Genomic DNA, 21,658 nt, shown 5'->3' with positions numbered 1-21,658 from the left:
TATGGTTTCACTTGCCGGTGCCGATGATCCCCAAGGATGAGTGTCATGTTTGTGTCGGAACGGACAGAACACGAGATTGATTGAAAGAATAAAGGCCACTTAATCCCGAAACCCACGATCTTCCAGCTCAGCACGCCTTGTACGGTTCAAATAATCATCCGAAAGAAAGAGAGAAAGACAGAGAAAACAGACAGCCAGATAAACAGACAGCCAGACAGTCAGGCAAACAGAAAGAGAATCAGAAAGACACCCAAAAGGTAAAGTACCCTCAAGCAAAGAAAGTGTTCCATAGCCAACTGAGAGAGGCCCAGAGCAGGACGGTCGCAACACCAAAACCAATGAGGACGGAATCCCCCTCAATAGCATCACCCCCTTTCTTCAATCCGGTATTCCCGAACGAGCCCCTCCATTTCATCTCAAGTCAATCTGGCGTCACTGGACGGCGGTTCGTTCGAGTTGATCTGTGGCAAGCGGGTCATGTTGCTCACAGATGGCCGGGGATCGAGTTGATCCATAGGGACCGAGACGATGGGCAATCATGTTTTCCAGGTGTCGATCTGTCTTCTAGTTAGCCTGTTGGGAGGCGAAAGTCATCGAGACAACCGGGACTTGAAAGGAACTCACCCGAACCTGATGCAGGGCATGTGGGTTGTGGGTTTGCCAAACTCTCCACTGCCAGTTCTCCGGAGCAAAGCATATGTTATATCGGGAAGAAACGAGAGACCTCTGTCATCAAAACCTGTACGACAAGATGAATCTGGAGCTATATTATTCCATTGAGAGGGAGCGAATCAGGCCCAGCCTGAAGCCCAGCACCAGTCACCCGGAACACAAGGATGCCTGTTCCGCTATCAAAATCCACTTCCTGTCGCCCTAGCCCTAGCATGCTGTTCCCTCGAGACATCATATCGGATATCTCGAAGACTCAGCTTCATGGTCCGAGCTCTTGCAATGCCATGGCAATCTTGGAAGTCAGCCCTGAGTAATAGCTTTCCGTCTAGGATCTTGCCAAGGTGGGTCTTGTCAATTTCCTGCCCGTCCTTCCGTATCTGTGACATGAACACCTTGAGAAACCGGAGGGGGCTTTTGGTGAACCTGGCACCTGCCTGTTGATTCTCCATGATGAACCCATCCGCGGCGACAGCCACGCCCTCTGGTGCGGCAGTAGATGCCACTCCTAGGAAGCGGCATATTTCACAATACTCGTTGTAAGAGGAAACATAGAGCTGCCCCGCAAAGAGGTTCAGTTGAATGCGTAGGCTCTCAGGGATTTGCAGGGGCCTTGTGCTTAAAGTCGTCGGAATCGGGTACAGATCGAGCTTATCGACGGGGTATGAGCTCTGGTTTTGACGAGGTGCATATAGGTGCATCGTTACTGTACCAGATCCACGAATGTAAGAATGAAGCTTATTCGCTTCGTACGGGCTGATGATCACCATGTGCCTTCCGGACGTCCCGTCCTTGGAGGGATGTTCGTTGCTCATCAGGACCCATTCAACCGCACGCTGGTAACTATCCCGGGCAGACCATTTATCTGGCAGTCGGACGGTTCTAGCAAACTCCATGGTGACAAGAAGCTCCGATGGAAACTGGGTCACATCCAGGTAGTCGGCCGCTGATGTATTTTCTAACACCATAAAAGCTGGTTTCACCGCGGTGGATGATGCATCCAGATGTCCAGTGGCCACGAACAAGCGTATATCGGGATGCACGGAATGCGGTTCCGGCTCGGCAGGAGCCGGACGTTGAACTTGTCGTTCCTGCTCAATCTCTGGTGCGAGCTCTCGCTCTTGCTCTTCCTGGAGTTGCGCTGCAGAGAACTTCACGGTTGCGAACTCACGGCATCGGTCCAGTATGCGACACAAGTCCGCATCGTCAGTGTATTGGGAGGAAAGAGCTAGATCATTCTTACGGCCGGGACGGTATCGCTGTTCCAGCGACTGGTATTCCGGTTCCAGAAAGCCCTCTGCCTGACATTTTGGTATCGAGGTTTGCCCGTCCTGTCGCACAACACGCCAATGACGGGCCTGGGCCTGATATCGCTTTCCCTGCACTGCCCACAAAGGCATGCTGCGTTGCATATCGTCCCAGGTCTCGGAAATCGCCCAGCGGAGCACGTATGCTACGGTAAGATCAGACTCGGGGGACCTCCCACAGAGCGTCAAAATCTTGAACTTGACCTCTTCCGGAATGCAAAACACTACCGATTGTCCTTTCCCTAATTTTCTCATCCTCATACATGCTGTGATAGCTGTTAGTGAAAGGTACGCCTGGCCGTTCTATTGGGACTCCCTGACCTTGAACCAGCTTGTCTTTTGTGATACTCGGTCCCAGCGTCACCGCCGCCCGGGTTTGGGAGGGTAGCATCAGATCAATCCCTCTCGTGTGTGCTTCGTCAAGGAACACAAGGCATTGGTCGAGGTGCCCTTCGAAAGGTGACGTCCGCAGCGGTTCGACGAGTCCGGTCCGATCCACCACGGCAATCTCGTGGTCGTCGTTGATAAAGACCACGGCCTGCGTTCTACTGTCATTACCGATCATTTCCAGCCATGTCTTCGCAACCTCCAAGTTACTCAGCTCCAATATCCGAGCTCCAACGTCCAGAATCACCCGTACGGCTGGATCTAGTGCCGCCACCATATCCAGAAGGACCTGCGCATCTGACTTGGACAGGTCATCTCGTGCCGGAATTAGGGCAATGCCGGTCTCTGGTTGCAGGAGATATTCGAGAACTAATGCATTGGTGTGGTTCTGATCAGGTAGGTCCAGCTGCTCCACACTGAGGGGAAGGGTGACCCGGGAATCGTTGGTCCCGCTGAAGCCGACGGTGGGATGGCACTTGACCTCGGCGATATCCCATCCGGATGAAGATAGTTTACTCGGAAACTCCCTGGGACCTTTGGCGAAAATGATATGAGCAAGGAAGTAATCGATGGCCCCCTTGGCGAACCGAAGACACGGGAAAATGTGTTCCACGCAAAGGAGCCGATCCTGGAGATTAACGCCCATCAATTGACAATACGCGGGGGGAAGAGTTGGGGCATCCTCGACCCATATCTGATACTCCGCGGCAGCTTGATCCGATCCGACCACATGGTCGAATGCCTGGAATAGATCGTCGTCGCAGAGGCCTTCATAATAATAACTCAGGCACGTGAGCACAATGACCACATCGGGGTGACTGAATTCCGCTCGTGGTGCAGGGTTATCCTTCGCACGATACGGCACCGCCAGCCTCGTGGGGGGTTGTCGGGAGCGATCAAGTCCGTAGTTGACTTTCCACCGTCTGTGTCCCAGGCAGAATGCTAAGACGTTGCCAGCTAGCAGACCACGAAGTAGTAGAAGAGGATCCTTGGTGCTGTCGGCCCAAAAACCAGACGCATCTGGATTTTCAACCACCGCAATCTTCTGTTCTGACGGCTCCGGCTCAAGGCAGTAAGCGATAGCCGTGCGTCGGGCTGCTTCTGGATGCCTTGAAATGGGCAGTTTGTCGATGCCGTTGTGGGAGATATGATCTGCGATCCGTTCAAACAGCTGGTGCGCGGCATCCGCTCGGAGCAACCTGATTCTGGGGAAACTCCCTGGATGTGGCTCCTCCACCTCAATCGACCGCGGGAGCTGCATTTTGATACCCGGCGCATATTTCCTCACCAGGCCGAGCATCTCTTGAATCAGATTCCACCGCTGTGGACTGAGCTCCAAAGGACGCTGGGTCCCCATTGTGTAGATCAGCTCGAACTTGACACTAAAGTTTTCATCGCTTTCATCTACCAGATCTCGCGAGGAGGTCCGGAAGAAATCCAGGATCCTAAGAAGACATACACCAACCGCCTCTCTCCCGGTCATGAAGCACTCTAGGCACATCAGCTTCAAGGATAAGAGGTGCTCAGGCTGAACAAGGAGAACTCCGCCCTCCGCCATGCAGTCTTTGCACATCCGTTCGATCTCTTCCGCCTCAGGGCCACCAATCCGCAACGAGCGTGACACGGGGAGATGATACACCCGCCGTCCTAAAAGTCCCCCTAGCTTGGAAACGAGCATCTGAAACATCTGCCGCGATTGTGGCTTGGCGACAATGATGCGAACTAGGCAACGGTCTGCGAGCGCGGCTGCCACGATGGGGACGATGATGGAAGACTTGCCCTCGCCCATATTCAGTTGCATGACGACGTTATGTCCGGGCTGCGCATTTCTCATGCGTCGCGCAATTTGTTCTTGGACGTCCCGAATCAATAACCCACTCTCAATCTCCAGCAGCAACGACTCGGGGAAATCCATTGGGTCCCAGTTCGTGTGACCAGCGTTCTGCAGTTCGCGGGCTAGATCCACGCGATGACCCATCATATTGACGAGCCTCTTCGCCCGCTGGACCGCCGTGAGGGAACATCCATACGCGATCAAGCATTTCTTCCAGGGCTTAGGCAGGTGGCTCCAGCGTTTGCGTGTCAGCTGATGGAGAAGGAGCTGTGATGATACCCTCGGCCAGACGTGGACATTTGCAAATGTTCCCAGGATATTGCGCTGCATGTGTGATCCTGGACGTACCTCTGCTGTCATCGTATTTGAAAGCATCATCCTCGACATGACGGAGCGACTGATCTCCTCATGGTACTCTTGGCAGCGATGCAAATGATGGGATATGACGGTCTCAAGAACGTCGTCATTAGGCAAGTGATGATCCATATCCTGGATACCCTGCAGGGATGTGATACTGGCCCGCAGTCTCTCGATGTATTGCCTTTGGAACTGAGATCGCGCTTGTGGTTCCAGGGCATCGACTAAGCTCAAAAGACGTAGGTTTGGGTCAGGAGTAGTGCCACTGCCCGACCAAGGTGGTAGAGTGGGTGGTTCCATTACCACCACCGGTGGTGGACCAAGACACTCGTCCAGTATGTCATCCACGGAGATGAAAGCATGCCGTCGGTCCGTGGGTCGTTGCGAGCACCGGTAGAGACACGGCGGGATCGCGATGGGTTGGATCTCTTGGGCTGTGTAGGCGGATGCAACCCTATCCAGATACTGCCTCAGCTCTCGGTTATCGAACCAAGTTGAAAATGCCGCCTGTGAAATTTGCATCGCTTTTTGTGCGTCAAAATAATCTGCGAATGCCGGCTGTTCACCAGATATGGGAGGTGAGGGGCATCGGGTCGGCCACTGTTCCTGTAGGCCGTCTATGAAATGACCTAGGGCCTGTTTCCGCTTTGTCTTTTTTAACTTCGCCACGCGCGCATGAAACTTGCTATACGATTCCGCTGGTCCGGGAGAGATGCCATCTTCGGGCGTCACACTCCAGCTTACAGCATGGATCTGACTCTTCAGTTCGGCGGAGTTCACCGCGAACCCTTCTTGTGGCCGGTATAATCTCTGCGCTGGTAACGTCATAGAGGCCATGCCGGGCAAAATGTACACCGCAGCAAGAACGTGCAAGACGATCATCTCTATCTTCCTGGAGAATGCCAACGTCGACAACCAGAGCATTACTGCATATCTGTGTGGCCGAGCCGTCTCCGAGCAGAGGAGCCGATGGATACTGCACCACTGACTGGAAAGAAACGCACCGGTCTCCGTGAGCCACATCGCATCGTACTTGATCCGTGTAGCGTCAATCGAAGAACTAGCTCCGTGAACTGTGTTGGAAGCCGTAAGAAACGTCCAAAGACGTGCAGCCAAGGATTCAAGCGTGATGTCCTGGGTAGATGGAATATCTTCGTAGAGAATTTTGCAGAGACTGAACACTCGTGAACAGCTTTCTGACTGGTAGTTCCGGCCCAGTTCTTCGTATAGACAGTCCTTCGCGTCCGTGTGGTCCTCGGCACCGAAACCAGAGATCCGGAAGGTCGAGGAGCGAATGCGATCTCGCTGCAGGAGGTCTGCATTCCATGACGGTAGCGACGGCTCTGTCCCCTGTGAAGCCGGGTTGAATATCCTCATCCGATGGTGTTGATCAAATATAGCAGCCACCTGGCTGTGGAAATCATTATGTTGAGCCAAAGAGCCTAGGATCGGATCCCATCGAACGCTCTGCATTACACGCTCGTTGGCAGGGTAATATCTCCTTGCTGGTGTGAGACTCGCAAGCTTTTCGAGCATCAAGATATTTTCCGGCTGTAGCTGATTGAAAGACCGCATTGATGCCGACCGCAGAATAGACAGAGACTGTTCGGTCCCTGTGTGCTTGGTCAAGGGGTCAGGGATACAGAATGATGTGACAGCATGCAGATAGCACAGTACAAGTTTACTCTGTAGAGTCCCGTTGTCTGTCAAACAGCCGATGTCTCTGTTCACGAAATAAACATGCACGCTGGTTGCCGCCTGCCAACCAACCTTGACGGCGACATGGCCACCGCTTTGCTCCCATGTTATCTGGCCTTCCGGGATCAAAATCCTCCGATTGTGTGTGTTTGGGTCAAGCAAAACGAGCTTGTGACGCAGGCCGATCAGGGTGCCCACCGACTGATCGGGATCGACGACCATCCCCCGGTACTGGCGAGACTCAATTGACGACTGACCCGATCGCAGATTAAAGCCCAGCCGGAGGCGAGGGATCTCGATTTCCACCATGTCAGATCCGCGGTGAAGTTTGCAGTGCAGCTTGGAGGCCTTTTCGAGGGGTTGTAAGATATCAGACAATGATCTTGCTGTCTCACTCCGCATACTGATTAACGACATATTGCCCTGGGAGAGCTGCCAGTTATCTCCCAGCTGGGTGCGCTGCAATCGCCAGTGAGAGGCCGGGGATGACATCCAGGGGTCTTTAAGAGGCCGAAACTCGATGTATTGGCCATCGGTCTCGTACCAATGGGCGTACCCCTCCACGAAGGTATCCGGTAAAGCATCCGCGAGGAGCCGCGGGGATACAAATTCCCAGACTCGACTCCCATCCACGGCTCGAATGCGTAGATCGAACCCGCTCTGCTCGGGGATGCTCAATTTCCCCAAGTAGATCGTCTGGCCCATGTGCGGTCTCTGCGCGGAGAATTCCAGACCTGGAAGGTCGCTAGGCATCACTTCAACCAAAGAATGCCCAAACAGGGATCGATATGTGTCGTGGCGCTCGAACTCCCCGGGCAACCGCGCCAGTGGACGACCATTGATGAGCAGCTGACCAGTGAGAAGGTTCACGTGCATCACGACACCGCTGTTACTGCCGGGTTCAACCATCATCTGGCTGTTCACGCAACATTGACTGCCATTGGGGGCTGCTGTCCAAGGTGATCCCGGTCGGTACGCGGCCCAAGTCCGCTGGATCGCTCGGTCGAGTGCGGTCGTGCGGCCATGGACAGTGTTGTTGGCCAACATGCGGTGTCCCCGAAAGGCGATGTTCTGCCACCGATAGTAAAAGATTGGAAGTAAACAACTGGATACCCCGTTCAGAAGGCTCTTTCGGTCATGAATGATCATACTGCATTGGATAAAAACGGCGGCATCCAGATCGTTGCGGAGCATTCGCTCCAAGTGGCTATTCTCGCAGTCAAAAGTGCCGACGCACATCAGCGCGAGGTAAGCAGTGGAGGCTATCAGATTGTTCCTGTGATCATTGCTGTCCGTAGCACCGGCCTTCTCCCCAACAGTCATTACCCATTTGAAAGAAATCTTCCGGAGGCCATCCAGCTGGGCTATGCATTCCTCCTGGATTTGAACCGATGGGGAGCAGGCCAACACTTTTTGGGTGAGGGCGATCAGCACGCTCAACTCCTCTGCGGATTGCCAGTTCTGTTCGATGGCCGCTGCTGCCTTCTTGATCTCTCGCAGCAAAGGAGCTGCAAACAAATCATCGTTCAAAATATGATGGCTATCTCTTAGGGTCAGATTCAGGGGCGATGGCGGCCCTGCCTGGTGCATGATCTGCAGGGTGAAAAGGCACGTCTCGACCTTATTAAAGACCACGGAGGGTGCAGCGAGCTGCCGAAGGATGTTCTGCCACTGGATATGGACGCCCAATGGCATTGAGCAAAGCGCTTTATACTCCCCCAGTGACATTCTTTCAGGGCAGGTATGCTGCGATGCAATGACCGTATTGGGTGATGGACCGTCAGGTGTCTCTGCTGGGCGGAAGAGAAATGGCTGCAGAGACGAGCTGGATGGAGGTAACTTGTAAGTGCATGCCGTCGCCATTGCATGTGTTTGGACCAGGTCTCCAGTAAAGCAGCGGAGGGCATTATCAAAGTATTTGAAACGCATCCCATTCGCGAGACAAACGTCGCTCTCTGATACACTGATAATGTATTTTTCCCGCCTGTGCGTTCCTTTGTGGGGTTTGACTTGGGAAAGAAGGCCAACCCTTGGGGAATCAACGACCGCGGTATAGAACATTGAGAGTCCGCTATAGGTGTGTGGTCGGTACTCAGCTCTAGGCGGTTCTTTCGAAACATATTTGATCCCCAAAACATCAAGCAAGATGAAAGCAGTGATATCACGCCAGAATGCAAACGGTCTGGGCAATTTTAACTCGAAGACCGTGGATTTGGCCTCCAAAGAATTGGAAGACAAAGGCCACTCATGCACCTTGATTGTGATCTCTCTCGCAGCCTTGTCAAATCCGCATCTCTTGCACGAGGAGGGGTTATGACGACGCTCTGTAAAGTGGAACCGCTTGTCGAGTTTCTCATCATAGTACGTGCAAGAAATCTCATCCCGCCGAGCACAAAAGTCCCTGTACTGCTGATGCTTTCGGTGCAACTCCACCACTTTGGCGGCCTTCTCAGATCCAGCTTTTTGTTCAATAGTATCAAGTAGACGTTGGTGCTCAGCGGAGTCATTGAAGTAGCGCACAGAAAAGGAGGAAGAGGTTCCAAAGTCAGTTAGAATATTGGAATCTGGGTACTGGAGGCCTTGGTGACGTTGGCACATGTAAAGTTCCGCATGTGCCAACCGGGTAAGCTGGGACAGCCGAGGTAAGAGGAGAGACTGGAACAGATGTATCGGAATACACGGATTATACTGGCGAAGCAGCGGATGAAGATGGACGGCGGATTTGTCACAAGCTATCCAGAGCTCCAGGATGGTGAGAAGCATGGTTGACAATGCCTCAGGGTTGGAAGCGTAAGATCTGGATGCAATATCATAATAGGCATTGACTAATCTGCTTAGCCGTTCGCAGGTGTCTTCATAGCCGATATGTGTCTCAGTCCAGGATTGAAGATTCAAGTCAACCCACGCTTCGAAAGCAGCGAGATTGTAGACGTGATAGTCGGGGTCAGTCAATCGGAGGAGCGATGGGAGCTCTGCAGGCTCAAACTCCAAGAATCCAGACTGTGGGTGGGGATCTGGCGTCACTAAGGAGTGTTGGCGGGTTCTGATACTCTGAAGCCACTCCTCAAGACTGGGCAGTGAGCAATCAGTGTCATCTTTAAAGTTGAGTCGAGCCAAGGGGGACATATCAGGTTGGCAGGCGTTACTGGCGACGATGCAACTCCAGTTTCGTTCGAGGACGCCATTCGCTTCTTGAAGGGAATCCTGGACAAACAGGAGCCAACCGTGATTATCCGGCAGATCAAGCTTGCGTAACCGGCGCACAATTTTGGAACTCATGATATACCGGTGTTCACTGCTTATGCTCTTGGGACAGCGGCGGAGAATGGAACTCATGCAAAAAATCATGAATACTTTGTAGAGGTCAACTGAAATTCCTTCGCGCTGGCAGAGCCTCCGAAACAACACTTGGATCGTAACTCGAACCTGGAGCCAGAGGGCGGAACGTCTCCAAGGATGCAGAGTGTCGAGCCACAGGACTTCTTCCCGTGTGTTTTTACGAACCTGCAGACTGTCCACAGTTCTGCATTGTGGGCGCAGGAATGTTGTGAACAACTCTGTAACCATCATTGGATTGGTTGTATCCCGATTCTCGTCGTGTTCCTGCCGCGCCTTCTTCACTTTGGGCTTGGTCCCCGGGGCAGGCTGACGACTCATGCTCTCAAGGGCGTGCGCAATTGTGTTTTGCATATCTGGTTCATTGAAGACGGCTCGATCCAAAGCAAAGGTTGGCCCAGGGAATTGGCGTTGCAGTCGACCCACCGTGGTGTTAACGGCTTCATTCCGAGGCCACAGTTCAAATGTCTCGACATGTATTGAATCGCTGTGCCTAGTCATTAAGACCGCAGCATTCTGGCAGCGGACATGCACAGGTAGAGCACCTCCTATACGACACGTGTCTGTCATTAAAACTCCGGGCGTCAGCTAGGTTACATCTGGCCATACCTGAATTTTCTAGTTCTTCTAGAGCTTTTCTAAGCTCAACATGATTCACGTCCCCATGACAATCGCGCATCGCTCTCAAACGAGTGAGCATCACTTTGACACTGACAACAACTTCACTTTCCTGCCCAGGACAATAATCATGAAACTGAGCAAGGGCGTCAATAACGCTATCAAGCAGGACAGTTTCATGTAAAGCGTTAAAATCATCTTCCTGTGGCAGTTTTGGGGGCAGGAAAACGTGATGAAGTAGATATATAGATTCCGTGGTTGATAGACGGGATGCAGCAGGCAAACTAGACATTTTCCACTGCGTTCAGTATCGAAGAACAATTCAAGACAAACGTTTGCAAGTTAAAGGCTGTTTGGATGAGTGCCGTCAACCGAATGTGCAGCCCAGCCCAGTGCCTTTTATCCATCCCAGAAGACTATACGGACATAGGAGTCATTTTAGCGTTTCCAATGTGCAGTGGCTGGCCGCCTCGTATCATTTGGAGAATTCGAGGCGTGCCCTGATTTGTCCCACTTGTCTAAGCGTGCCGTTGATCTGCCCTTGCTTTGAACGAGAGACGACTGCATCCCACACAGTCTACCGACCAAAGTCGCATGCTTTGCAAGTAAAGGCTTTGGTATCTTCACTTATGCTCACGTAGATTACCTCCCTCATTTTACGGAGGCGGCGAAAAGTCTTGGCTACCCAATCTCAGTACAACAAGTGTGCTTAGAAGTTCCGCATTGTCTTCCTCCTGCACTGTCTTCCTCCTGCACTGTCTTCCTCCCGCACTGTCATCCTCCCGCACTGTCTTCCTCCCGCATTGTCTTTCTGCATTGTCTTCCTCCCGCATTATCTTCCTGCATTGTCTTCCTGCATTGTCTTCCTGCATTGTCTTCCTCCTGCAGTGTCTTCCTCCTGCATTGTCTTCCTCCTGCATTGTCTTCCTCCTGCATTGTCTTCCTCCTGCATTGTCTTCCTCCTATCTCCCTTCTACACCCTGCCTTCATTCCCCCACCCCGTGGCTGACTTTCTGAAAGTATGTATCCGGCACAAAACTTGATGGGTGGCCTAAGTACTGGTAAATTGCTCTCTTTCTTTTTAATGAGCTCACACTCCGAATGTGGTTGATATTTTGTGCACTTTTCTATAAGCTATTCAAAATGTCATCTGCAAAGCATTTATTCATAGTCCAGAACAATATCACCTACAAACAATTACCTATCGACTCAGTCCGCGTCGGGCCCCCAAGACTGAACGCGTATAAGAGACTCCTTGATAGATTTTACGAGCCTTTGTTTCTTTTGCGTGTACTAGGACAGACCCGTGGGCAGCACACAGTCGGCTCATCGAATCCTAGTTTGGAGCAAGCACGGCGACGAAAGTTCCTACGTAACCTCGCCTTTGTTTGTGACTTTACCAAAGGAGGTGTTTCTTGCACTGCCATTGGACTTGAAGACAGCGAAACATGTTACAGATTCTGGATTTCATCCAACGCATCTGTTGACAAAATCGTCGAATTCGCGAAGAATGCTCTCAGCCACTTGGAGCGATTTACGAGAATTGATGGAGGCTTTGATGAAGAACAATCTAGGGCAAACTTTATCAGTTTCTGCCTTAACTTCGCGATCCGCCGAGTAAAGAAAGAGCGTCAATGCTTGTTTCAAGCGATCAAACAGTGTTATCCCATACGCGGTTCTGTGAGAACGGAACAGGGTTCGTAAAGGCCAAATTCCAGGTTCTTACAATGCTAACTGGCTCAGTAGATCAGTTGATAAAAGACTGGCTTGAGCCTATCCTCGAACAGGATGATTGTCTGGCACTCTGCCAATATGCATATACTTACAGAAAGTCTGCAATCACCAGGATAATCGGACTGAAAGCTCAAGACGAAGAAAGGCTAATGGGCCTTCGAGACCGACGGTCGCCTTTTGCGTTAGTTATCCATTATCTAGGGCGACTGGCAGATCACGTCCGGGCACCCTCGCAGCTGGTTGGGGATGCCTACCATTTGTCTCAGATCCTTGACTCGCATCAGGTGGTGGCTATTCCTTGTGTGCCTTCGGTGCCTCGGCCAGCGCCCGATAATCTAACCACGCTTGATGGTATCCTCAACAGGATGTTGAAGAAGGACGACCCGGAAAGGCCTCAGGTAAAGAATTCTTTGCTTTGCATGAATTCTCAATCTCAATCTCGTACCTTTGAGGGTTTCATGGAACAGTATGACAAGTGCACGCCGCAGGTGCATGCAGAAGTGCAGGCTTTGAACCATTTCTTCAGGTTGGACTTGTCTTTCGAGGGGAATGACCGTTACATTGCTTGTAGCAAACCAGCCTGTCTGTGCTGTGAACTATACTTTAGGCACCATCCGGCTCGAATGGTCGTCCCTGATTGCCACCGCAAAGTCTGGGTTAATTGGAGCCCGCAATTAGTCAACAATCCCACCAAGGGGGATCCAGAATACGATCTGCAGGTGAAGGTCCTCAATGAGATGACAAGTGAGATTCGCCGGGCTGTTATTGCTGATATCCTTGGCCCCTCGTCATCAAGTCCCTGGCATCCTGATTCCCAGACAGCAATTTCAAATGACCGGTGGTCTCGCGTGGATTCGGAGGAGCTTCGAGGAGATACATTCCGATATTCGATTGCTGACGGTAGCTTGGAAACTGAGGCAACTGAAAGTAGCACAGCGAAGGTTTTGGGGACAAAGGAGCTCGAGACATATGTGTCGGATGAAGACTCTGATGCAGACTGTGGCGGGGTATCTCTCAAAATATAAGGTGATGATGGATTTTGGCTTGCAACTTAATTTGGTTTTCCCTTTCTGACTCTTTGGTACTTAATACCTTTTTCTTTTTTTTGCTTTTTTCTCTCATTGAAACACGTAAACGTAGATCTTCGTTGGAGTCTTGGTAACGAGCAGGAGGCGGGGGTACTTCTACTTCCACCAGACGTACAATTCTGAAGGGTACAAGGTACTATTCAAAAACCCTTCAACAACTCGACAGAACATAGGCCCGACATACAAAATTGCTCAATCAGACACAGAGAGACTACTAAAATCTTTATGCTGATTTTGGTAGTGTCTGCGAAGATTGTCTTTTCGTGTGAATGGTTTACCGCACAACTTACACACAGCGCCCACTGGCCACCTCTGCCGAGCCCAGCCACTGTGATACACTTCAATATGTCGACGCATATGAACCGGCTGAGCCGTGGTAACTGTACATATGGGACATTTGACTGGCTTAACATGAATGCGCATATGCTTTCTGTGAAGAGTCAGTGGGATGAATTGAGAAAGTGGTAGTGTCGCTTACTGCAGATCACGCTTCTTTGAGAAGCCAGTCTTGGCCACACATGCACGATGTTGGCAATGATATAGCCCATCAACTATGGAAATCTTGTGATCGTAAGAAGGCATCGGCGCTTCCTTGAATCTCGAAGCGCATATCCCTGAATCGGCCCGTCCTTCAACAACCACAGCTGGAGTGGTACTCTTGTGACCTTCATCACCCAGGCATCCATCCAAGCCCGATCTCTATAGAGACTGGTTTGGAAGAGGCAGTACCTGTGAGTCCAATCCCACCGTGGTCAAAGTCGGAATTTCCATGGGATTAACAGATTGTAACTGGCTTCCAGCGGAGCCTTCCATCGAGAGTAGGTTGTGCGGTGCGACGAGGTTAGGGTATTGCTCCGGCCACGAAGGTTCTCTGCTGTTGCCGATCACAGCATCGGTCATCATCGTAGAAGGAGGAGCCAGGAGTTCTCCTTGTCTATCCCCTAGCACGATTGGATCGCAATAGCCCTCGAGTGGGAAAAAGGACAAATCAGTTCCAATATAGGTTGACGAGAAGCCCATCAGTCCGGACAATAAATCCGTAACTTCATTCTGTGGCCAGGCTGGGTAGTGTCCGTCCTCAGCCTGGCCGATAGATACAGATGCCATTGTGAGGACAAACACAAATTGAGCCCGGAGAGAAGCTTCGACCACATGCAAAGATATGAAAAGCTCGAAGCCTTGTGAAAGAGACGACTCCCTAGTTATTAGGCTCAAGTTCGTTATCATCCTGGCGACTCTGGAACGTTTATGCAAGAGAATTCCCCATGGGCTGGACCAGCGGTGTGTGCGCCACTTGCGTTGGGCAGCTTTGCAGTGACTAACTGGGCGAAACTCACCTGTGACGGTACCCACGTAGCTGCCCCACATTTTTCATGCAGGTATGTACGGGTGTCTGATAACGTTACAGGCATGACTGGTCCAAGAACGATGAGTAAACATACCACAAAAGGTGCGGTCAAAACAGAGGACAAGTATCTTAGCAAGGAACAGCACGCTGCTGAAGCGCCCAATACCGAGGCCTCTGAGACAGGCTCGGCAGGTTCACCAAAGGCCTTACAGCAATTACTCCGGTCTTATCCAGGACTGCTTCAGCAATCCAGCGATAGTGACGTGTATACTATAAACAGCTGCTTTCTGGAGAGGTACGGCTTGGGATATAATGAACTAAATCGTTGTGTACCTTGAACTATCGTAATAAGAGAGGGCACAACACAAGAATGTTCTAGATGTTCTACTCAAAGAGCCAGGGATGGTGACTGTTAGTCGCTTGGAAAGACGCACGGGATGCGGTGCGTAAAATATGCTATATGTATGCACCGAAAAGCAGGTGAGGAATGCGACCACAATTGAGTGTATCCTTGTAGCTGCAGGGAATATTGGATCAAGGGCTTTCCGTCACATTAATGTTGTGGCAAGTGCCACTCCCTGGCAGTTCGCCTCAGCAGCCAGGAAGAACAACGTTTTTGGTAGGCCGTCAACCGGACGTGGCTGTCTGTGGAATGCAATCTCTTAGATAGTGTAACTGTTGTATCTGTACTTCTCTAAGGCTGATTCTCTGGAGCTAGATGGTTGTTCGCGTCAAGAAGTACCACAAGGATCTCTCGCCACCCAATCAGGAATACCCTTGACAACCCCCCTGCCTGGAAGGCAAGCGATGAAGCGGCACTTGCGGATTTGTGGTGCTGGATTTCTTGCAATAAGCACAAGCTGCTTTGACCTCTGAACATCGTGTAGTTGTAGATATAGAATACTCATACATATATATTAAGTAGAATGGGTTTAAATTAAAAAACAGGTTAAAATCCAAGCTTTTGAAATCTGTATTTAGATTTGATCGTTGCAAAATTGTTCTGTTTTGAAGAAGTAATAGAAAGTGTTTGATACTTCCACCTATATTTTATATCTAGAATACAGTAGATCTCGAATTCTGCTTGACTATTTTTGGCCGCGAGCGAGCGAAAGGGACATTGGAGCGCTGCGCCGCCGCTGAGTCAGCAGGAATAACCGAGCCACAGGCTCCGAGCTCAGCCACGGGCTCCTTTCATACCTGTACGGACCTGAGCAGCGCGAGAAATGAGAACTAAGTTTTCATCGAGCAACAGGACGACACCCGGATCTTATACTCTGACCCTCGTGTCTTGTGTATAGTTAAGCTATAAGCTAAGATATGCCACAGTAGTATCAATCGGGTGACGGGTGACGGGTGACGGGTGACTAAGTCCGGCTCGGGCGGTAACTGCCTAGTACTACCTAGTAAGCTGAACCTCCCCCGGTCGGCACTTGTCAGTTGGGCCACCACACCATCATCATCATCATCATCATCATCATCATCATCACCATCATCATCTGCCCCTTTCTCACTCTTTGAAACTATGGCTACCACTACCCCACTCACCGGGGGCTGCTTATGCCAAAAGATCACCTATCGCGTGGATCTTCCCCCCACCGAACCCGTCCCCAAGGTACGGTAGTAGTGTCCAATGACTCCAGTTACTTCCCCCCAGCTTCCACTCCATGAGTCTCCCTCTCTAATCCTTCTTCCCTCAACCTTCTAGATCATCCTCTGCCACTGCACCAGCTGCAAGCGCTACACCGGCTCCGCCTTCTCCTCCAACCTCGTCGTCCCGGCGGCCGCCTTGGTCTTCACCACCGGCACCCCCAAGCTGTATCTCGGCCACAGCGACCGCGGCCCCCCCGTGCGCCGGCAATTCTGCGCGGACTGCGGTACCCCCTTCACCTCGCAGCCGGGCGACAACGACGAGATCATCATCCTCAAGACGGGGACGTTGGACGAGGTCAGTCGCCTGCGCTGCGGGGAGGTGGGCCTGGCGATTTGGGGTCGGAGTAAGGACACGTGGCTGGATCAGATTGGCCGGGTGCGGTGCTTGGAGACGAGTATGGGGTAGAGATCTCAGCCCAGGGAGTAGAATGCACATAGGGTGGGAATGAGACGGGTGTATAGAGCCAGTAGTCTAGCAGGAAGCGATACGGAGACTGTGATAGGCGATGGGTGTAGTCGGCCTCCACCATAGTGTCCCTCCCGCATGCAGCTGTGCCGTCCTGGTGCCTAGTAAGTATGATTATTATTATTCGCCAAATCGCTCTCTACACGTAGTACAGTCCGCAGTTCTCTCTCCCGGTCCCCTACAGTCGCACCGACTTCTCCTGGGCGCGCTCCCGCACCCAACCCGCCAGATCATCCGCATACCGCTGCCGGTTCTCCGGCAGATCCGCATGCAGGATATGGCTCCAGCCGTCGTAGGACACAAACTTCTTCTGGGTGGCCGGCACCCGCGCCGTCTGCTGGTCGAACCAGCGCTTGCTGAGGTCGTGGCTGGTGCATTGATCGCCCGTGCCGTGAACGACCAGCACCGACTGCACCCCCGGGGATAGCACCAGCTTGCCCGCGGTGAGGGCGGCGGCGCGGTCGAGCATGTTGGCGAACATCTCCAGCGTGCCGGTCAGGTGGTTGAGTGGGTCGTTCTTCACCTGCGCCTGCACGGCCGGGTCGCGCACCAGATTCTCGATCGCCATCTTCTGCGTGAGCTGGAAGTGGGGGAGTAGACGGCCGGCCAGCCGGCCGGTGAAGACGAGGAGGGAGCTGGGCGTCTGCTCCGGCGTCAGGCCGATGTACGGCGCCTCGAGCATGATTCCCCGCAGCGAGGCCACCAGCGGTTGGTATTGTGGGGTGGAGGCGAGGGTCGCCACGAGACCACCCCCCATGGAATGGCCGCTGATGAAGACGGGGATGTCGGTCGGGGCGACCTGCTGCTGCTGGGCTGTGATGAAGGCGGCCATGTCGGCTAGGATGGCCGGTGTCGGCCCCGTGTTGCCGCGGTCGGCTTTGCGGTGCACCGATCGGCCCCAGCCCCGTTGGTCGATCCCCGCGCAGAGAATGCCGTGGCGCGCCAGGGCGGGGAAGAGGTCGAAGTAGTTGTTGATGTGGTCGCTGAAGCCATGGAAATGGACGAGTTTGGCGAGGGGAGGGGTGGTGGGCTGCGTTGATGTGTGGATGAGTAAGCTGTTCTGCATGTCACTACAGATATACACTGGTATATATACTGCAGTAGAGATGGGTCCGTAAATACAGAGTAGCAGGGGCATTCAACTCACCGACCAGGTCTTTTGGTAGACCTCCACTCCATCCGGCAGACGAAAGGTCCCCTCGGTGATGGTGACGTCGGTCATGATGGATCTACTATGCCGGTGAATGGGATCTATCGCGAAGAATCTAGATCTCGATCGAGCGCAGATTGGTCGGGTAATATGACCCGCTAGAGATCAACGTTGGGAATTTCCCCACAAGGCGGATTGTGGTTGGAATGAATGTGGGGGGGGAAGTGAGAGTTAAGCATAGGGAAGGGGGAGAAAAGAGAAAGAGAAAGCGAGGAGCGGAGAACCTTTTAGTTACTGGACTCGGTAAGTTCCTGGGTAGACTGTATGTGTCCACTTGGCCAGTTTATGTGTCCAGTTGCCAAGCGGCGGGCGTCTCCCTCGGCTGCGATGCATGCATCCATCACATGGCCGGTACTGCGTACACGGAGTAACTACCTAACCTGAGGTACGGGGCGCTACCTGTGCTTTGTATATTGTACGGTTCAACAGCGGTACGTCTTGAGATTGGTGGTCTGCTGCAGGTGTGCTGACCGGACTTGTGAAAGAATACGGAGGGATTTCCCAGAAAAATCTGATTATATAAGCTATGCAGTACACAGTCGAGTCACGTGTATGGATCCTGCCCTGCTCGGCCAGGATAGAGACTGTACAAACGAATCATCTAGAGAGGAACTTACACGTACGGTCAGCTACTCTGTACTCTGTAGACTCAACTAAAAGACGGCATCAAACCGACTACCCTAGAGCCCGCTCCACTCTTCTCCAAGTGAGGGGTTGCATGTAACCTCTAAGCGAATCTGACAGGTCCATTCCCTTCGGCCACGCGACTCAACCCAGCACCTTGTACCGAGTCCGACAGCCGACGAGGCAAGGGTCATCCCTACATTGCGCCTGATTCTCAGGTTGCTCAACCCATTATCCCATTGCGGCTATACGCAACCTTAATCCGACGTTTATCCTGCACTCCCACCCAGTTATTCTTGACACCACCACGGATATGATCTATCACCCGCGACCTCCCTCCCCCTCTCTCGTCATGTCCCTGTCGATCGCGATACATCGCAAGCCCCTATCCCCCACTCCCTGGTCGTCTCCTCAAAACAGCCTCTGCAGAAATATTCATCAGGTCGCCCGTCCGCTGCGACCATGGCCATGATTCCAAATCTCGTCCGCCACCCATCGCGTCTGCAGCTCATCACCTGCAGCCGCCATCGCCGATACGATCTGTATCGCATCGCCTCTCACCATGTCATCCGAACCCACGGAGGGTGATTTCGACCATCCTAACCAGCAGCTCCGACGATCGGTCATCATTGCCTTGCCGTTTGCCTTCGCTCTCTCGACCATTGCGGTGCTGCTGCGCTTGGTGGCGCGTAGAGTCAACGGCACGCGCCTGTACCTGGACGACTATCTGATTATCGTTGCGCTGGTATGTATTCGCCTCTCATCTCTCCAACCAAACATCCAATTAACCTGTGGTCTAGATCTTCAAATATGGCTGTTCAATCGGAGTCGTCATCCGTAGGTCTACCCTGCCCAGCCGATCGCTTACTCTAACCCTTCTCGTGGCAAGCAGTCCTCTGGAATGGTCTGGGATCCCACATCACCATGATCCCGCAGAAGAACCTGGACGTCTACTTCCAGGTCAGCCCCTCCCCCCCCCTCATTTTGCCTCTCCCCCACCTCGATCTGACCCAGACAGATCGGCTGGTCCAACGGTTTTGTCTACCCGCTGTGCATCGCGTTCATCAAACTCTCCATCCTGGCCTCGTACAAACGCCTCTTCGCCGCGCGCGGCATGTCCCTGGCCGTGATTCTAGTGGCCGCCGCTGTCATTCTCTGGGTGGTGGGCGTCAGCATCGCGGGAGTGCTGTCCTGCGTCCCCGTGGCCAAGTTCTGGCACCGCGAGATCCCCGGCCGCTGCATCGACCCGGCAACCTTCTACTACGGCCAGCAGATCCCCAACATCGCCACGGACGTGGTGCTGCTGGTAATGCCGCTGAAGAGTGTCTGGGCGCTGCCGATCTCCAAGACGCAGCGTTCGTTGCTGTCGGGAGTGTTCTTGGTGGGGATCTTGTACGTCCTCCATCTATCCCCTTCAGGTATTCGCCATTGCTAAACGGTTCTGGTGCAGAACGCTAGTCTTCGATATCGTGCGCTTGGTCGCGATGATCCATATCACCAAGATTGGACCGGATATCACCTGTAGGTGACTCGTATACATGAGTGAGAGGTTATGGTGTGGTGGCTAACCTGTCTAAATGCGAGCAGACAACCAAGCCCCCGTGGCGGTGTGGACGTGCACGGAGGCCGCGGTGGGGATCATCGCCGCCTGTCTCTCGCATCTGCGGCCCTTGTTCCACCTCGGGGCCAGCGGCAGGCGGCGATGGCGCCAGCCCAGTCCCGAGATGCGCAAGCGCGAGCTGAATCCCCCGCCCGAGGAGGGGTTCTCGACCGATGACACCTTGTTTGACCCGTGGGGCACACAGCATAGTGGGTTTACGGGGCATAGTGTTTTTGTGGAGTCGGGAAAGTAGCCTGCTCAAGGGGGGGTGGGGTATAGTAGTCAATGGGGGTAGGGGCTCAGGGGAGGGGGTTGGTGTCTGTTGGTGGGATTCACTGTCGATGTATATACTACCCTTCGTGACTCTCATTCATACAACTTTTTGCACTTCCATATGTAACCTACCTACCTTCGACACACTGCACCGACTGCATCAACACGGTCATATCTCAATCATCCGTCCTCACCCGAACCACCCCCTCCGCAAACCGCGTCAACCGCTCCCACCCATCCCCCGTAACCAGAAACGTATCCGACCACTGGACACCCGCGCCCCCCAACCCAGGGACAAGAAGATTCACCTCCAGCGCAAGCACCATCCCCGCCTGCAACATCCGCTCCTCCGTCTCCTCGAGAAAAAACAGCTCATGCGGGCCCAGCCCCACGGAATGCCCAATCCGCCGCGGGAGATACGCCCCGTACCCTCGCCGCTCATACCCGCGTTTAGCAGTGCGGTACAACTCCCGGACCGCCGTGCCGGGGTTGACGCGCTGCAGAACCTCCATTCGGATCTCCGAAGCAGCCTGCATCGCCAGCTGTTGCGCCAGATCCACATCCCCGATCCAAACCGTCCGCTCCAGCTCCGCGTGCATGCCGTTGGCCACCGTCCACACAAACACGGAGACACTCTCCCCGGGCACCGGGATCCGGGGCGTCGGATTATCGCATCCGAACGACTGTCGCGGACCCGAGAGCACCCACGCCGTCAACCCGCTGTTGACCCCGCCCTCCGGGGACCCGAAGTCACAGATCTCGACATCGGGGTAATGTGCTGCCCAGTGTGTGTGCATGGTCTGCAGTGCGGCGAGGACGGCGTCCCGTTCGGTTATGGAGGGCTGCGCTAGGGCTGCGACGGCGGCTTTCATGCCTTTGTCGGCGAGGGTGGCTGCAACGCGCGTGTGGGCGATCTCGTCGGGGTCTTTGAGGGCCCTGCAGGCGTGGAGGAGGGGGGTGCAGTTGGCGAGTTTTGTGGTCGGGAGGGTGTGGTGGAGCAGGGTGTATTGGGTCATTGGGAGGCAGTCGTGCTCGATGCCGATGGTCGGGTGCTCGGGTAAGTCACAGCGGTCCAGGAGGGTGATCAGGGCCGCGGGCCAGGTTGGCGCCAGGGTCGGAGTTTGTCCCCAGGTTCCGTACAGGCCGATGTTGGGCGTCCAAGCGCTGGACTTGGCGTGCGAGCTGCGGAGGGCGTGCACCAGGAGGATTGGGGCGGATTGCTGCGAGATGATGACGAGGACGGGGTCGGAGTAGATGATTGGGTTGAAGCCGGACAGGTAGAAGGTGGAGGTGGGTTGCGTGCAGATGATGGCGTCGAGGTGGTGGGCTGTCATTTGGGATCGGAGGCGCTGCACGCGGGGTGGTTGGGAGGCCATACTAGGGAAATGGGGAAGGGAAATCGGGATATATTAGGGCTGGGTTACAGTTGGGTCACGGCGGTTGCGGGGGGAACTTA

At 53.4% G+C, this 21,658-nt stretch overlaps 7 protein-coding genes across 7 annotated transcripts; 3 read left to right on the top strand and 4 right to left on the bottom strand.

Annotated features, from left to right (window-relative positions):
* Window positions 1–851: 851 nt before the first annotated feature.
* Window positions 852–10,498, bottom strand: BO82DRAFT_411285 (uncharacterized protein; the record flags this gene model as incomplete). Its single annotated transcript, XM_025639787.1, has 3 exons — window positions 852–2,251; window positions 2,298–10,136; window positions 10,198–10,498. 3 exons carry the CDS (start codon window positions 10,496–10,498, stop codon window positions 852–854), a joined length of 9,540 nt encoding a protein of 3,179 aa, XP_025493768.1.
* Window positions 10,499–11,349: 851 nt separating this feature from the next.
* On the top strand, window positions 11,350–12,965 carry BO82DRAFT_331366 (nucleic acid/nucleotide deaminase domain-containing protein; the record flags this gene model as incomplete). Its single annotated transcript, XM_025633137.1, has 2 exons — window positions 11,350–11,902; window positions 11,950–12,965. The coding sequence occupies 2 exons, from the start codon at window positions 11,350–11,352 to the stop codon at window positions 12,963–12,965; spliced, it is 1,569 nt and encodes a 522-aa protein (XP_025493767.1).
* A 144-nt stretch (window positions 12,966–13,109) lies between these two features.
* BO82DRAFT_411275 (uncharacterized protein) lies at window positions 13,110–14,135 on the bottom strand (the record flags this gene model as incomplete). The annotated part of the gene is made up of 3 exons (XM_025639786.1): window positions 13,110–13,458; window positions 13,507–13,727; window positions 13,776–14,135. 3 exons carry the CDS (start codon window positions 14,133–14,135, stop codon window positions 13,221–13,223), a joined length of 819 nt encoding a protein of 272 aa, XP_025493766.1. The 3' UTR covers window positions 13,110–13,220.
* Window positions 14,136–15,651: 1,516 nt separating this feature from the next.
* BO82DRAFT_382106 (GFA family protein) lies at window positions 15,652–16,529 on the top strand (the record flags this gene model as incomplete). The annotated part of the gene is made up of 3 exons (XM_025637902.1): window positions 15,652–15,991; window positions 16,085–16,405; window positions 16,506–16,529. Exons 1-3 carry the CDS (start codon window positions 15,902–15,904, stop codon window positions 16,527–16,529), a joined length of 435 nt encoding a protein of 144 aa, XP_025493765.1. The 5' UTR covers window positions 15,652–15,901.
* Window positions 16,530–16,569: 40 nt separating this feature from the next.
* Window positions 16,570–17,843, bottom strand: BO82DRAFT_37208 (acylglycerol lipase). Its single transcript, XM_025637303.1, has 2 exons — window positions 17,643–17,843; window positions 16,570–17,525 (listed from the first exon to the last, which is right to left on the bottom strand). The coding sequence occupies exons 1-2, from the start codon at window positions 17,715–17,717 to the stop codon at window positions 16,674–16,676; spliced, it is 927 nt and encodes a 308-aa protein (XP_025493764.1). The 5' UTR covers window positions 17,718–17,843; the 3' UTR covers window positions 16,570–16,673.
* A 736-nt stretch (window positions 17,844–18,579) lies between these two features.
* Window positions 18,580–20,182, top strand: BO82DRAFT_331356 (uncharacterized protein; the record flags this gene model as incomplete). Its single annotated transcript, XM_025633136.1, has 6 exons — window positions 18,580–19,074; window positions 19,130–19,166; window positions 19,222–19,289; window positions 19,348–19,721; window positions 19,780–19,850; window positions 19,917–20,182. Exons 1-6 carry the CDS (start codon window positions 18,892–18,894, stop codon window positions 20,180–20,182), a joined length of 999 nt encoding a protein of 332 aa, XP_025493763.1. The 5' UTR covers window positions 18,580–18,891.
* Window positions 20,183–20,378: 196 nt separating this feature from the next.
* Window positions 20,379–21,578, bottom strand: BO82DRAFT_430729 (M24 family metallopeptidase; the record flags this gene model as incomplete). Its single annotated transcript, XM_025640639.1, has 1 exon — window positions 20,379–21,578. One exon carries the CDS (start codon window positions 21,576–21,578, stop codon window positions 20,379–20,381), a length of 1,200 nt encoding a protein of 399 aa, XP_025493762.1.
* Window positions 21,579–21,658: the final 80 nt, after the last annotated feature.

The sequence above is a fragment of the Aspergillus uvarum genome (assembly GCF_003184745.1).
Source record: "Aspergillus uvarum CBS 121591 unplaced genomic scaffold BO82scaffold_15, whole genome shotgun sequence".
In the NCBI taxonomy this organism is placed as follows: Eukaryota; Fungi; Ascomycota; class Eurotiomycetes; order Eurotiales; family Aspergillaceae; genus Aspergillus; species Aspergillus uvarum.
Note: the sequence above shows the minus strand (reverse complement) of the source record. Positions and strands in the feature narration are given on the sequence as shown.

Excerpts from the sequence above, each read along its gene's own strand:
- BO82DRAFT_37208 (XM_025637303.1), bottom strand. The coding sequence starts at position 17,717 with ATGACCGACGTCACCATCACCGAGGGGACCTTTCGTCTGCCGGATGGA. Across the intron at positions 17,526-17,642 it reads TCTACCAAAAGACCTGGTCG|CCCACCACCCCTCCCCTCGC; the intron begins GTGAGTTGAATG and ends ACATCAACGCAG.